The sequence below is a fragment of the Coccinella septempunctata genome, chromosome X, assembly GCF_907165205.1.
Source record: "Coccinella septempunctata chromosome X, icCocSept1.1, whole genome shotgun sequence".
Classification (NCBI taxonomy): Eukaryota; Metazoa; Arthropoda; class Insecta; order Coleoptera; family Coccinellidae; genus Coccinella; species Coccinella septempunctata.
The window spans coordinates 20,097,399-20,111,996 of NC_058198.1; the positions used below are offsets into that span (position 1 = coordinate 20,097,399).

Sequence of the window (14,598 nt, forward strand, 5' to 3'; positions counted from 1 at the left end):
CTCTTCTCTCGTCACTGCAATTCAGTGTTCCTCGCTTAGCTTCTAGATCACACACAACATTTCATATTGAGGTACCTAATTCCTAACATCACTTTTTCTGTCCGCTAACAACAATGTTATAACAATCTAAGGAATGTTGACATTTTTTCTTTCATTATCTCCATTTCAGCAAATCCTTGAACCACGCGTTGGTAATTTTTGTTTTGTTTTGATTCTAAGACTTCCTTATTTTTTGTCTGCTTCATCATCGTCGATGTATTATTTGTAATTTTTTTGTATTATTGTATACATCTGTAATTGGGTCTCGGTCTGTTGGATGTATTTCTGTAAAAATAAATAAATAAAACGAAGAAAAACTATTTCTCTCGACATTTCTTGATACTACATGGGTCTCGCCCAAAATCTACGAGGACATGGACGTCGCTGACAACCTGCAACTGCGATTATTACTGCAATAGCCGCTGCCAAAAAAGGATAATCATTCATTTTGTTTTCCAAAATCCAACTCCTACACATTCAGTGCTCGAAAACACCTGAGTCGAACCGTTCTTCATCATTCGAGACGTCTACACTGCAAAACCAGTCTGGTGAGATGAAGTATTCCTCTACCATGGGTACAACTACGCCGCCACACCAATATAGCGGAAAATTTTTTCGAAAACGTATTCAATTCGAGTAAAAGTTTGTACTCGGGGGTTTTTGGGGTCACTGATTACGAATTGGAAGTCAAAATGTGGAAAAACAAATTGGCGGATCCAATATGGCGGAAAATTTTTTCGAAAACTCATTTAATTCGAGTAAAAGTTTGTACTCGGGTGTTTTTGGGGTCACTGATTACGAATTCGAAGTCAAAATGTGGAAAAATTAAATGGCGGATCTAACATGACGAAAATTTCCTCTGAAAAAATAATAATAAATGAAATAGAAAATCTGCATATAATATATTTCTGTCCTTATTTATATATATATATATATATATATATATATATATATATATATATATATATATATATATATATATATATATATATATATAAAATATATATATATATATATATATATATATATATATATATACATATATATATATATATAAATTCGACGATAAGGGTCTATCGACTCTGGTTTGGGGAGTGAATGAGGTACTCTTTATTCTACGCCAAGCTTTCGCATTTCTTTAATGCTTCTTCAGGGCTTCTACAAGGACAAAATAATACATGTAATTAATAATGTTAAACAATCTAAAACACAACTCACTGAATGCGAGGTTTTGTATAAACATACACCTGTCATGAACCATACGTTAAAAACAATTTAAAACTATCCTTATTACTTTCATCTTGGAATTTCTTTGGTTTCAAAACGACATATAAAAATTCTCATACACACTTTACGATCCTTCAGCACGAAAAAAATTTTTTCTTGGTTATGTTACCTGTTCTATGAAACGTCGTCTGTTGCCCAACTCTATGCTCCTTGTTTTCTCTACTCATCTACAGGACCGTCATAAAAGCCACTCATTTCCAACTTCTCTAACAAATAACTGTATATGGAACTCAGTTTATTTGTATCCGTCTTTTTGTTTAGAGTGTTTTTTTCTTTGTTTATATTTATCATCTCGTGTATCAATCTCTTCTGGTAATTACTTTCTGTTTTTAATATCTCCACATTTTCAAAATCTATATGATGATCCAGACTATGTGCATGAGCAGCCAAAGCACATCTTTCTGGATATTTTCTTATATCCGACTTATGTAGCGCCATTCTACTTTTTACCCATTGTGAGGTGTGTCCAATATAACATTTATCGCAGTTTTCACAATTTATTTTGTAAACTACATTACTTTGTAGGGGTGTTGGTATAGGGTCTTTTATTTTGGTATACAAGGACCTTATGGTTTTTTGGTTATAAACTGCAATTTTGACATTATCTTCTCTAAACACATTTTTCAATTTTCCTGTTAAGTTAGTAATATTAGGGTACGATGCATAATGTGTCCTAGTTGTTGTCATATTTTGTTCTTCTGTCTGTCCAGTCTGTATTTCACTGTTTGCATACAATAGTTTCTTTAACATGCTGTTAGGGTATGCATTTTCTCTAAGGATATGATGTAGTTTTCTTATTCCTTCTTCTATGAATGACTTATGACATATTTTTGATATCCTTTTTTTCATTTGATTTATTGTGTTGATTTTTACATTTATGTTTTGGTCTGAATAGAAATGAATGATCTTATCTGAATGAGTGTTCTTTCTGTACCATTTCAACTTTACTTTATTGTCATGTCTATATGCTCTGGTGTCTAGGAATGGTACTGACTGTTGTGTATCTTCTGTTTCTAATGTGAACTGTACACTTGATTGTTTCAACTCTCTCTGCGCAGATATACAGTTCACATTAGAAACAGAAGATACACAACAGTCAGTACCATTCCTAGACACCAGAGCATATAGACATGACAATAAAGTAAAATTGAAATGGTACAGAAAGAACACTCATTCAGATAAGATCATTCATTTCTATTCAGACCAAAACATAAATGTAAAAATCAACACAATAAATCAAATGAAAAAAAGGATATCAAAAATATGTCATAAGTCATTCATAGAAGAAGGAATAAGAAAACTACATCATATCCTTAGAGAAAATGCATACCCTAACAGCATGTTAAAGAAACTATTGTATGCAAACAGTGAAATACAGACTGGACAGACAGAAGAACAAAATATGACAACAACTAGGACACATTATGCATCGTACCCTAATATTACTAACTTAACAGGAAAATTGAAAAATGTGTTTAGAGAAGATAATGTCAAAATTGCAGTTTATAACCAAAAAACCATAAGGTCCTTGTATACCAAAATAAAAGACCCTATACCAACACCCCTACAAAGTAATGTAGTTTACAAAATAAATTGTGAAAACTGCGATAAATGTTATATTGGACACACCTCACAATGGGTAAAAAGTAGAATGGCGCTACATAAGTCGGATATAAGAAAATATCCAGAAAGATGTGCTTTGGCTGCTCATGCACATAGTCTGGATCATCATATAGATTTTGAAAATGTGGAGATATTAAAAACAGAAAGTAATTACCAGAAGAGATTGATACACGAGATGATAAATATAAACAAAGAAAAAAACACTCTAAACAAAAAGACGGATACAAATAAACTGAGTTCCATATACAGTTATTTGTTAGAGAAGTTGGAAATGAGTGGCTTTTATGACGGTCCTGTAGATGAGTAGAGAAAACAAGGAGCATAGAGTTGGGCAACAGACGACGTTTCATAGAACAGGTAACATAACCAAGAAAAAATTTTTTTCGTGCTGAAGGATCGTAAAGTGTGTATGAGAATTTTTATATGTCGTTTTGAAACCAAAGAAATTCCAAGATGAAAGTAATAAGGATAGTTTTAAATTGTTTTTAACGTATGGTTCATGACAGGTGTATGTTTATACAAAACCTCGCATTCAGTGAGTTGTGTTTTAGATTGTTTAACATTATTAATTACATGTATTATTTTGTCCTTGTAGAAGCCCTGAAGAAGCATTAAAGAAATGCGAAAGCTTGGCGTAGAATAAAGAGTACCTCATTCACTCCCCAAACCAGAGTCGATAGACCCTTATCGTCGAATTTATATTATTAAAAGGCTCTTATAACTACAGTGATTATATATATATATATATATGATTTGAGCACTACAATTAATCGCTGTCCTGCGAACAGTCATCATCGTCAGATGTATCACTCGTGTTATTTAAAACAATCTGATTTGATTCTGGAACAGAAGGCGGAATCAATAGTTCAGCCGCGTATGGAGATAAAGATCTTAGTTTTTTCGGAGGTAGTTTTCGCAAATTCGATATTAGTGGATCTGAAGATACTAAAAGTCTGCAAAAAATATCTTCCATGTTTTTGATGCGGGAACATTTTCGAGAAAAATCTTCTCGGAATCTTTTGATATATTTATTACATGATTCCTGAGCTTCTTCAGACATTTGTCCGATAGGTAGTAACGAAGATTTTACGATTTCGTGACCGTGAATAAGAATTTTGTGTACTGTTGTTGGCATAGAATACCACGAATATAGTTCAACAAATTTTCGTGCAGTATCTTCAGTGTATCTGCGAAATTTGGGTATACTGATTTCGAATCCACTAGAAATCACTTGCAATATAACATGGAATCTCTTTATCAGTTCTTCATCTATCCCCGTTATCGAAGCGGAAATCTCAGAGTTTTCGAAAAAAATCCTTGCTGTATTTCCGTCATTAGAACTTCCATAGCCTGGTTTTGGTTGATCAACAAGAAGCCCTAATCTTTCACGAAAACCTTGTTGTATTTTTTTTTTCTTTTATCAACATTTTCTTTATCCTCTTTACGGCCTTGCCACATTCAAAAAACCGTATCCAAGCATGCAGCGACGATATTCCGAATTCGGAGTAACCTTTATTGATTGGTCTTTCCAACATCTTGTGTATATCATTGAATTCTTTGGATGTAGCACCACAAAGATAACAACGCATACTTGATGATGTATTTGTTATCGAATTACAAACTTTACCATCTATCATCGTCAGCACAAGATTGAAATTGATTTTAATTTTTTTGCCGTCAATTATACTTTGAAAGGGCACCAGGTTTTTCTCTTGCGCTTCGATACAAGCAACTTCTGCTCTAGTTGTTTCGGCAGTTTCACGAAGAAATTCAACTTTTATTGGTCGACAAAATCTTGGCGATGACGGACGTGGATTTTTCCAGATAATCAGGTGTGGATCAGCTTTATCAGAGATTTGCAAGGGAACTAGTGAAATGAAGAAAATGTTAGCATCCGATTGATTTCCGTCTCTATCGCTAAATTTCTGTTTATAGTTACTTTGACCAGAAGTACCATCGCATCCCCACTTACATATCAATTCTAAATTACCAACTTTTTTTTCAGGGAGACTTCTTATAACGTCAGATTGTACCATTAATAATCTTTCAGCTGTATGATTCAGCAATGCTTGAAGTCCTACTGTGGCCCCACTTTCAGTTACAGAAATTTCTGACTTTTCAGGGTAGCATTTCTTTTTAGAATCCAATACACATTTATAAGGCGGATATAATTTACAATTTTTTTGCAAGCTTACAGAACGTATCAATTGATATTGACTTTTGGTCATTTTACCTTCTACTACAAGTGATAATGCTTCGTTACCAGACAGTACACCTTCTGAAACGCGTTCAATAGACGTACGGTACTGAGATGCTTTTGATGGGCTCCCTTCTGTGACATCCCTGATTACCTTTGAAGCTTGTGAATTTCCAGAAGCCCGGAGGCTCATTTGTGTAGCGTACGCCAATTCGTACACTATATTTTCGTTTCGCACCTTTTCTGTCCTCCTACGTTTTGACCGATCACTTAACTCGTTCCAGCTTGTGGAAGGACGACCCATTGTGTGGTCAATCGAAGGATGCCCCAAAGTATCCATGGGAGTATTCAAACCTTCTTCAATTGTGAAAGACACAGGCACGTTGAGCCACTCATCGAAATTTTTGAGGAATCTGGATTCGTTCCTAGCCGCTAATTGCCATTTCTTTTTTAATTTCGGTACCAATTTACCCAGAGCATCTTTCAGACTTTTCGGCAAAATGTATGGTTGCTCAAATTTTTTTGACACCTCCTTTTCAACAATGTCAGTAACAACGTTGATATTTTCGTTTAATACCGATTTCAAAAATACGAAAATTTCTTTTCTCGTGAAAGAAATCGCTTTGGTATTATCCAGATTTTCTGTAGAAAATAAAGAAATAAAATTAATGGAAGAATTATCTTTACCAAATTTCTTATCATGAATATTACTGATGCCAAAATTACGAAAAACTCCAGAAAAAGCATACTAGGGTGGTCCTCACTGAAAGTATGCTGTTTATTCTTTTTAAAATGCTGCAAAATCGATTTCAAAAAAATTAGTCAAAATCAAAATGTCTCAAAAATTTTTCAATCGCCAATTTTTTTTTTTTGGGGAAGGGAGGGGGATGATGGCTGCTGAGGATAAATTTAAAATATCTAACTAACACTTGACATGAATTCTCGCTCATTTAGTTGAAATCAATTAAGCACCAAAGAAGAAAGAATATATCCTAAACAAGAACCAACCTAGGCTCATATCATCGCTTAAAAATTATCCCCAAAACCAAAGGTGCAGTCAGGAGCAGCCAATTTTTGGATATGTTTTGAAGAAATTTCTAGGCAACAGTTTACATCTAGTTTCAGAGTGGGGTTCTGTGGGGGTTTTGACTTATTGCTTTTTCTAACACGAAGCTTCAGAACATACCAAAAAAAATTACATTACTTTCATTGAAGATTTACTATTTCATACATCGTTGGCAATAATTTTGTGCAACACATTTAAATTGTACTTACTTTCCAGAGTTGAATCCATTTCACAGAATCAAAATCCGTTAAATTTTCGCGATTTTACAAGTGTCTAAACTTTGTCTTATTTTCGACGAAGTATGAGCTAATGATAAACCTGATTGACACTCACAAATTGATTGCGATTCCAAGACAAGTATCGACGTTTCCGCTTCGTTAATTGTCAGAATACATACTAGGGGTACCACTACAAATATTCCAACCGTTGACAGTCCATAGAAAAAACATATTTTTTTGGACTTTTGGCCAGCTTTTCGGGATTTCGGACCACTGTGCGCCGTGTCGAATCGAACGTAGCGAACCGAACGTGTCGCCCCGTATAGGTCGAATGATGTCGTTCGGCATAGTGTGGACGCGACTTAAGAATCTCATCAACTTATGCAATGGGGAAGCTCCCTTTATATCTCCTGCGTTTATATCGGAAACTTTCTGTAGAAGAAGCTCAAAAGTATCGAAGTTTATGCGCAATCCTTTAGAACAAAGAGTATGTAGTGGGGTTCTTGCATATTCGTCCATGGAATTCACATCTGCACCATTTATGATCAAAGTCCTAACTTGATCCAAAGAGTTTGTATAACCGAGGGCCCAATGCAGTGGTGTTTGTCCTGTTCTATCTCTAGCCTCGATGTCTACCCCATTGTCCAGTAGAATTTTTGTTATGTCCACTCTTTCACATTTAACCGCTTCATGCAAAGGTGTAGTCAGTCTATCGGACTTCTTATTTATTTGTGGCTTCCTTCCAATAATATAGTCCACCACGTCTTTCATTTGCCTTATAGCTGCTATATGCAGAGCAGTATTGCCGCCATGAAGCATGTTTATATCTTTTACATGTTCCAGGAACTGGATAATCAAGGCAGAATCTGTAATGAAACAATGTCGAATAATTGATAAGGAAAATACAGTGAAAACGAATCATTTTGATATTTTATTTCATCATTTCATATTTTTGTTGAATATTTGTGCACTGGATGTTCCATTGTAAGTATGGAATGACGGGTGTATCAAGAATTACAAAATAAAAGGGGAGATATAAATGAAGTACTGTGCGATTCGAATATTTGGGTTTAATTGCAAAAATTGGTGATGTCCTTCATTGTTTACAAAATGGATGGTGTAGTTGTACATTTTTCCTAATGTCAGGAAGGCTGACAGTTTTTTAATTTTGAAAATTTATTTTATGGTAGTATTGAGAGCAAAATTTGACAATTATTCTTCAATCATTGGCCTGTTCAAAATTTATATGGAGTTGACGAACGATCTTCTGATTTCCGACCGATTTTCTTGAACACACCAGTTATTTGTGAACCAGTTGGGAAAAGCATTATTTTTCGTAATGAGCGTATTTCTGCGCAATTAGCGAAGCGAGTTGCGCAAAAGAACGCGAAATTTCAATATTCCAGGTCCGGACTCCCAAATCCTCATTTAAAGTGTTCAGGATAAAAATATCACTTTTCATTTCGCATTTGAAATAATTGTTTCGCTTTTGAAGAAGAACGTGAATATGGCTTCAATACGTGGTACCACTAAAAGTTGTCACATCTACAATTCTTGTTTTATGAAGTTTTGAATTTCTACATTGTTCGAAAAATTGAATTCATTAACTTTTTCACACAAACAGGACTGAGGTATTTGAAACACTCATTGATGGTGTGGAAGATGATAATAAATGAAGTAATTAATTCATTAGTGAAACAACAATGTAAGACAGGAATCAAATTTTCTCAAAGACAAAATATGAATGACTAAATGTATTCTGTAGTAATTTTTATGGCCTCCTAGATATCCAGATCCTAACCCAATCGAATATTTCTCATGGGAAAAATTACAATATATGGTTTGTGCTGAAGACATCCAATCAAGAAACCATTTGATGAACATAATTATCAAATGTTACGATATATGTATTAAATGGCGATATTATGCGGTACACTATATGCCGTTAACATATTCATTGATCTTGAAATAACGTTGACTAAATTCCAATAGGGGGAATCATTCCTTTCCAATTTTATTTTACATTACTTATCACTGCATTGCAGTGTTTTGTCATTTATTTATTGTTCATTACTGAATGTGTTCATTTAAACTATCGACTATCTGAATGATTTTTTATGAGTAACTTCACGTTTCATATTCAATCAGAATTGAGTGTGCGAAACAATTATTCGAAATTCGAGATACAAAGTGATATTTCCATAGACTAATAAAGTCTATGGATATTTCCAACCTTAACACTTTGAATGGGTATGGAATATGAATGGAATATTGAAATAATCGACATCCCTCATTTAATCTCGGGATGTGCAAATAACCTCCAAAGTTTCAATAAATTCCGTCGATAAGTTTGGCTTTCATGATGGTCTCAGTATAGATCCACGAATTTCGAAAATCACTCTGAGGCTTTCTCTGGAAAGCCAGAAATTAATTTTTTATAGTCAACCCGTACTCAGCTAGTCCCCCTCTTTATCTAATGAGATTATGTACAGTTACTCCCGGGACACTCTGTATATTAGAAATACAAGCATAAACTAATTTTTTCCATTTCATTAGGTACTCGAAGTAGACTGAAAGTCTCACTAGTTACTACAATGTCGTTGGCGAATAGTACTGAATATTGTCCTCTAGATTCACATTCGATAATAATAGCGAATAGAGCTTTCAACCAACCATATTTATAAGCTCTGCGTTCATCGTCACTTATAACCTTAGTTTGTTTTATATCATACAACAATAATAAAATATATCCAATTTAACCTTTAATTTCATATCATCTCTGAATACTCAAACGTACGTTTCCTTGTCGGTTAACAAACATAAAAAAGTATAATGACAACAAAATCTATCACACTACACAACAATAAATTTATTATGTTTCGAGATTTATTCTGTATCTTTCAAACAGAGTTGCAGTCAGGCAAAGCAAATAATTTTTCGAATTTCATGAATATTTGTTACTAATAAATAGGTAACTCAAAATCCACCCATTATACGAGAGAGAAATTTAAAGGATACTTTTATTTTCCAAAATTGGCCAAATATTCATTAAAGCATTCAACTCAATTCTCAGAGTTGAATTTTTGTTATTTTGATGGTATGTAATGGTGATAATGAAGAAACTGAAAGATGTTTGTGTAATTTTATGTTCGGAGAAGATTCATCACATCAAAGAATAACTATATTCCAAAAATAATCCGATGAAATCGTTTCTGGTTTTAACTAAAAACTATATTTTCTTGAGGATTTTCAACAGCCTGTATGTATGACCTCAGGAATCTTCTGTTGAAATATATGTACAAGTCAAAGGCACACCTTATATGAGACTTTCAATGAGTTCTTTATGTTATGTTGGGAGCTTCATCTTCGGATGAATTTCTAATAGGTTTATTTTAATCATGATTTGGGATATTTCTAAAGAAGAAATTTCATTTTTTATCATCGAATAACAAGTATACTATGTAAATGATATTAAATTTTACAAGAGGTTATCGTAACGGGATACTATAAATTCGATATATGAAGCAAGAAACAAGGAGAAAATCGCAGTAAAATCCTTCTCTATCTCTGAATGTGATTTGTAAAATCAAAACTTTCAACGGAACATGCTGAATTATTTGAAATAAAGATGATCTGTAAATTGATTCTTCCGTCGAAAAAAAAGTAAGTAGTTCAAACTTCAGCCCTGAAACTGAAATTTATTATTATTATCATTATTAATATAAGTATAAGAGAAGAGGAAATTTCCTATAAACTCAGACAGAAATTTACAAAACGAAGTTCACACAAAAGTAGAAGTAGATCTTGCTCCAAAAAGATCCAGTCCATTCTTAAATCCGTTGACAGTCCTAGCATCAATCACGTTACTCGGCAAACGGTTCCATCTCTCGAATATCCTGTTTGTTAGAAAACTGTGGCGTGGTGGGGTTACGAACTCGTCCTTAAGCAATTTAAACTGGCGTCTTCTCAAATTGTTGGAACTAAGTGTATATAGGCCACGAATATGATCTCCGAAGTCACCATGGAGCGCTCGGAACGAAAATATTAGATCGCCCCTCTCACGACGAGAGAGGAAGTATGTCAATCGGAAAATATTGAGCCTGTCCTCGTAAGAAGGACGAATTATTCCGAAAGGTATTCGAGTAATCCAACGCTGCACTGACTCAAGACGGCATTCATCGGCACGTGTGGAAGGCCACCAAACTGGGCCAGCATACTCTAAAGTTGGTCTAATGTAGCTGGTGTAAAGAAGTTTCAGGGTGTCAACGTCATATCCACAAAATGACTTCTGGATGGCATAAGTCATCTGTCTGGCTCTGGCAGTGATAGTGGAAATATGATTTGACCAACGTAGATCTTCGGTAATGGTCACTCCAAGGTCACAATGACTTGATACACTTCCTAGCTTTACACCACTGATGCTATACTCTCTTCTCGGGTTATTCCTACCGATATGGAGCACACAGCACTTATCCACATTCAAGGGCAGTAACCAGTTGTCACACCAAACACTAATTGCATGCAGGTCACGTTGCAGTGTATCGTAGTTAGAAAGAGGAAAGTTGTAAATTTTAGTATCATCTGCAAACATAGAACAAGCAGAGCGCAGCAATCTGGGTGATCGGAAGTGAATAATAAAAATAAGATAGGGCTAAGAACGGAACCCTGGGGAACACCAGATGTCAAAGGCACATCTTGTACGGAGAGAGAGCGATTAACCCTAACTCGAAAAGTTCGGTTGGATAGATAAGCCTCAATCCAAGCAAGTATACTTCCCCTGATTCCAAGATGTGAAAGCTTAGCAAGCAGGCGACGGTGGGGGACCTTATCAAAGGCCCTGGAAAAATCAAGATAAAATACATCCACCGGTATCTCCTGGTCCCAGGCTTTAGTCCACTCATTGATGCATAAAATGAGGTTGGTTATTGTGGAGCGACCAGACAAGAATCCATGTTGTTAATAAGGAATAACGCCATTAGCCAAAGCAAACTGGGTAATATGATCGGACACGATTCTTTCCAGGACTTTCGAAGCCGTTGATAGTACACTTATGGGCCTATAGTTGTGCGGTGATAGTTTGTCCCCTTTCTTGAAAACCGGTGTTATGGATGTAGTAAGCCAGTCTTTAGGGAGGGTAGAATATTTGAGGTAACAGGAAAATATTTTGTATAGGGGCAAAGCCAGGGAATGAGCGCAACAACGGAAAAGTTTAGAAGAAAGGCCGTCCAGGCCAGGAGCAGTATCCATGAGCTGAAGTAAGTACCCACGAACAATCTCCTCACTGATCACGATGTCGGAAATTTCACTAGAGATTCGAGGAGTCTTAACTTCTGGAGGAGGGCCATCAGGCTCACTAACGAATGCAGAAGAGAAGACATCAGCAAACACACCAGCCGTTTCGAGGGAATCCTTACAGAGGCGGCCATCCTTGTTGCGAACGGTTGGGAAACTAACTCCCCCGCTCATCGAAGACTTGAGGTATTTGAAGAATTTCTTCCTGTTCCCAGAAGCAGCCAGTCCCCTCTCATACTGAATCTAAGCCTGCTTCAATGTGGCGGAAAAATGGTTGGAGTAAGTACGATGATTCTGAAAATCACAGGTTGATCTTGTCCGAAGGTATTTCTGCCATAGGGCCTTCTTTCTTCTAGCCATTCTCAAGACTCCATCATTGATCCACGGTTTCGCAATGTGCACCTTAACTGAACGAACGGTCGTGCAAAACGTAATAACCTCGTCAACCACCATCAAAAAGGAACGCCACATTCCATTAACATCTTCCTCATTCTCAAAAATCAGAGACCAGTTTATAGATTGCAGTAGTGGTTATGCTTTGTTATAATCGATATTGCGGATTTCTTTAGTGGATTTAGAATTTGGACACAGGAGTCGGAATTGTAGTTCCGTTGACAAGGTGATTACTTCTCGGTTTCGGTGTCGAGTTGTTATGCCTATGCCTGTGTGTCAGCATATAACGTTAGCATGGTTCTTGGATTCTTCGGAATATCGTGAATGTATACGTTGTACAGAAATGGCCCAAGCACTGACCCTTGGGGTACTCCAGCCTCTAAATATCTTGTTGTGGAGCATTCTCCTTCCACTTTCACGTAAAATCTTCTATTTTTGAGATACTTACGCATCAACTTGGATATTTTGATCGAATATCCAGCACTTTTCATCTTATATATTAATCCTTCATGCCATACTCTGTCGAAAGCTCTGGCGACGTCTAGAAAAACAAGACCTGTGGCTTGTTTATTTGGAATCCCTCTGTAATGTAATCTGTGAGCCTTAATAATTGTTGCTCTGTTGAATGCTCTCTTCTGAATCCGAACTGTTCTGGTGGTATCAGTTGGGAAGTACCCACGAACAATCTCCTCACTGATCACGATGTCGGAAATTTCACTAGAGACTCGAGGAATCTTAACTTCTGGAGGAGGGCCATCAGGCTCACTAACGAATGCAGAAGAGAAGACATCAGCAAACACACTGGCCGTTTCGAGGGAATCCTTACAGAGACCGCCGTCCTTGTTGCGAACGGTTGGATTTACATATGGGATTTATTCTTCTTTTTCAGTTTCCCATTACCGGTATTTCAGTTGAATTGCTTCTGAAAGGATGCATCTGCATCCTTTCAGTTTACATACGATTAAGAACAGAATATATTTTCAATTCTAAACACTTGTTGAAGATAATAAATTGAACACTACGTAACGATGCAAAAGTGCCTCAAATATAACGAACTCACCTTTGTTCTGTAAAATTGACAAGCACCATGTTTGAGAAGAAGGCACATCACTGATTTGTCTCTGGAGCTGTGACGTGTCGAATCACCAACCAAGAGTTCTAGGGCAGTTTTCCTTTGACCATGTTTCAGCATGAATATCCAATTGTGGTAATTTGTTCATCAGAAAATCAGCCACAGTTTCGACCGACCAATTATATCTTACATTTTTGATGAATTCAATTTGTGAAAATTTTGTCTTGTTCTCTTCATTTCCACTTGTGACCAAATAAGGAAATGTTATTTTCATTGTTATGGTTCGATTTAGTATATAAGCTTAGATTGTAACCAATAAAATCATCATTCACTTATCGTTTGATCAATTTACCTTACCGGCAACTGTGGAGTTGAGACTTCCCTTGAACGTTCTGAGTCTGGTCGTTCAGTTGTCTCAAGTGTTGTTTCAAACAATAGAAGCAACATTTTTTGTTCCTTCGAGCCGGATCGAGAGAAAGGATTTACGACCCTAATCTCGATCACACCGTCAGCGTCTGTGGGGAAGCCTTCCAGAGCCAACAACAGCGCCAGTAGAAGCCCTCCAGAGCCAACGAAAAAATCCGTGAAGAAGCCATCCAGCGCCAAATCCGAGCCAGCGATCAAGCCTTCCGGATCCACATTTCCAGAATCCCAGGGAACAGAACGAATCCACTAGGAAAACGAGCGCCAGAGAAGAAATCTTCCAGAGCCACAAGCCCAATACTTCAACCATCGCCATGGACAGAGAAATAGAAGAACAAATATTAATTGGTCAAGAACTCAAACGAATTCTATCATCTCTTGAAAAGGATGGTTCTGAGAGAAAAACCGAAGAGTACTACAGAAAGAAATCCAAAACGGCAGCCGATCTCTTAGACAAATTCAAAGAGATACACGAAGCATTACGTAAAGCACTTTCTGACGACCATGAATATTTCCAAAAGGACTTACCAGGGCAGATTTCTAGATGCTACCAGGAAATCACAGATTACCACGTGAACGTTTGAGAGTAAAACACTTCATGAGTTGTGCTCCTGTGAAATTCATTTATCTCGTACGATTGTTGGAAATTTATTTTGAATAAGTGCACTCCTTCATTTGTGAGTACATTTCTGCTTACTGGGTTTTCTTTTTTTTTTTTTCTGTTTTCATTTGTTGATTTTCATAAAATCGACAAATAATTGCTGGAGTCAACAATCTCTTCTGGGATTCGATATTGGTTGCGCCGCGCACACTCCCTGCCACAGGTCCATTCAATACCGGCTGCCAATCAATCAGTCACTGCACTGCGGTGTTGTGTAGTATTAGTACTCTTCTCTTGTTCTGGGGAGTCACATCGCCTGCTGCGGTTGTTGGAGAGACTTACGTACTTCCTATAACACTCTCACTATCCTTGATCCGTGGCCCGCCC

The 14,598-nt window shown here is 36.4% G+C and overlaps 1 protein-coding gene across 1 annotated transcript; it reads right to left on the bottom strand.

The window, feature by feature from the left end:
- Positions 1–3,715: 3,715 nt before the first annotated feature.
- On the bottom strand, positions 3,716–7,249 carry LOC123322324 (poly [ADP-ribose] polymerase tankyrase-1-like). Its single transcript, XM_044910267.1, has 3 exons — positions 6,736–7,249; positions 5,183–5,788; positions 3,716–3,789 (listed from the first exon to the last, which is right to left on the bottom strand). The coding sequence occupies exons 1-3, from the start codon at positions 7,247–7,249 to the stop codon at positions 3,716–3,718; spliced, it is 1,194 nt and encodes a 397-aa protein (XP_044766202.1).
- Between the last annotated feature and the right edge of the window lie 7,349 nt (positions 7,250–14,598).

What these genes read in the sequence shown, in the direction of transcription:
- LOC123322324 (XM_044910267.1), bottom strand. Translation starts at nt 7,249, where the DNA reads ATGCTTCATGGCGGCAATACTGCTCTGCATATAGCAGCTATAAGGCAA. An exon ending in TATACGGGGCGACACGTTCG is followed by an intron (nt 5,789 to 6,735) that starts GTTCGCTACGTT and finishes TATTTTCTACAG; the next exon opens with AAAATCTGGATAATACCAAA. An exon ending in ATTATCACTTGTAGTAGAAG is followed by an intron (nt 3,790 to 5,182) that starts GTAAAATGACCA and finishes CTTCTGTTCCAG; the next exon opens with AATCAAATCAGATTGTTTTA.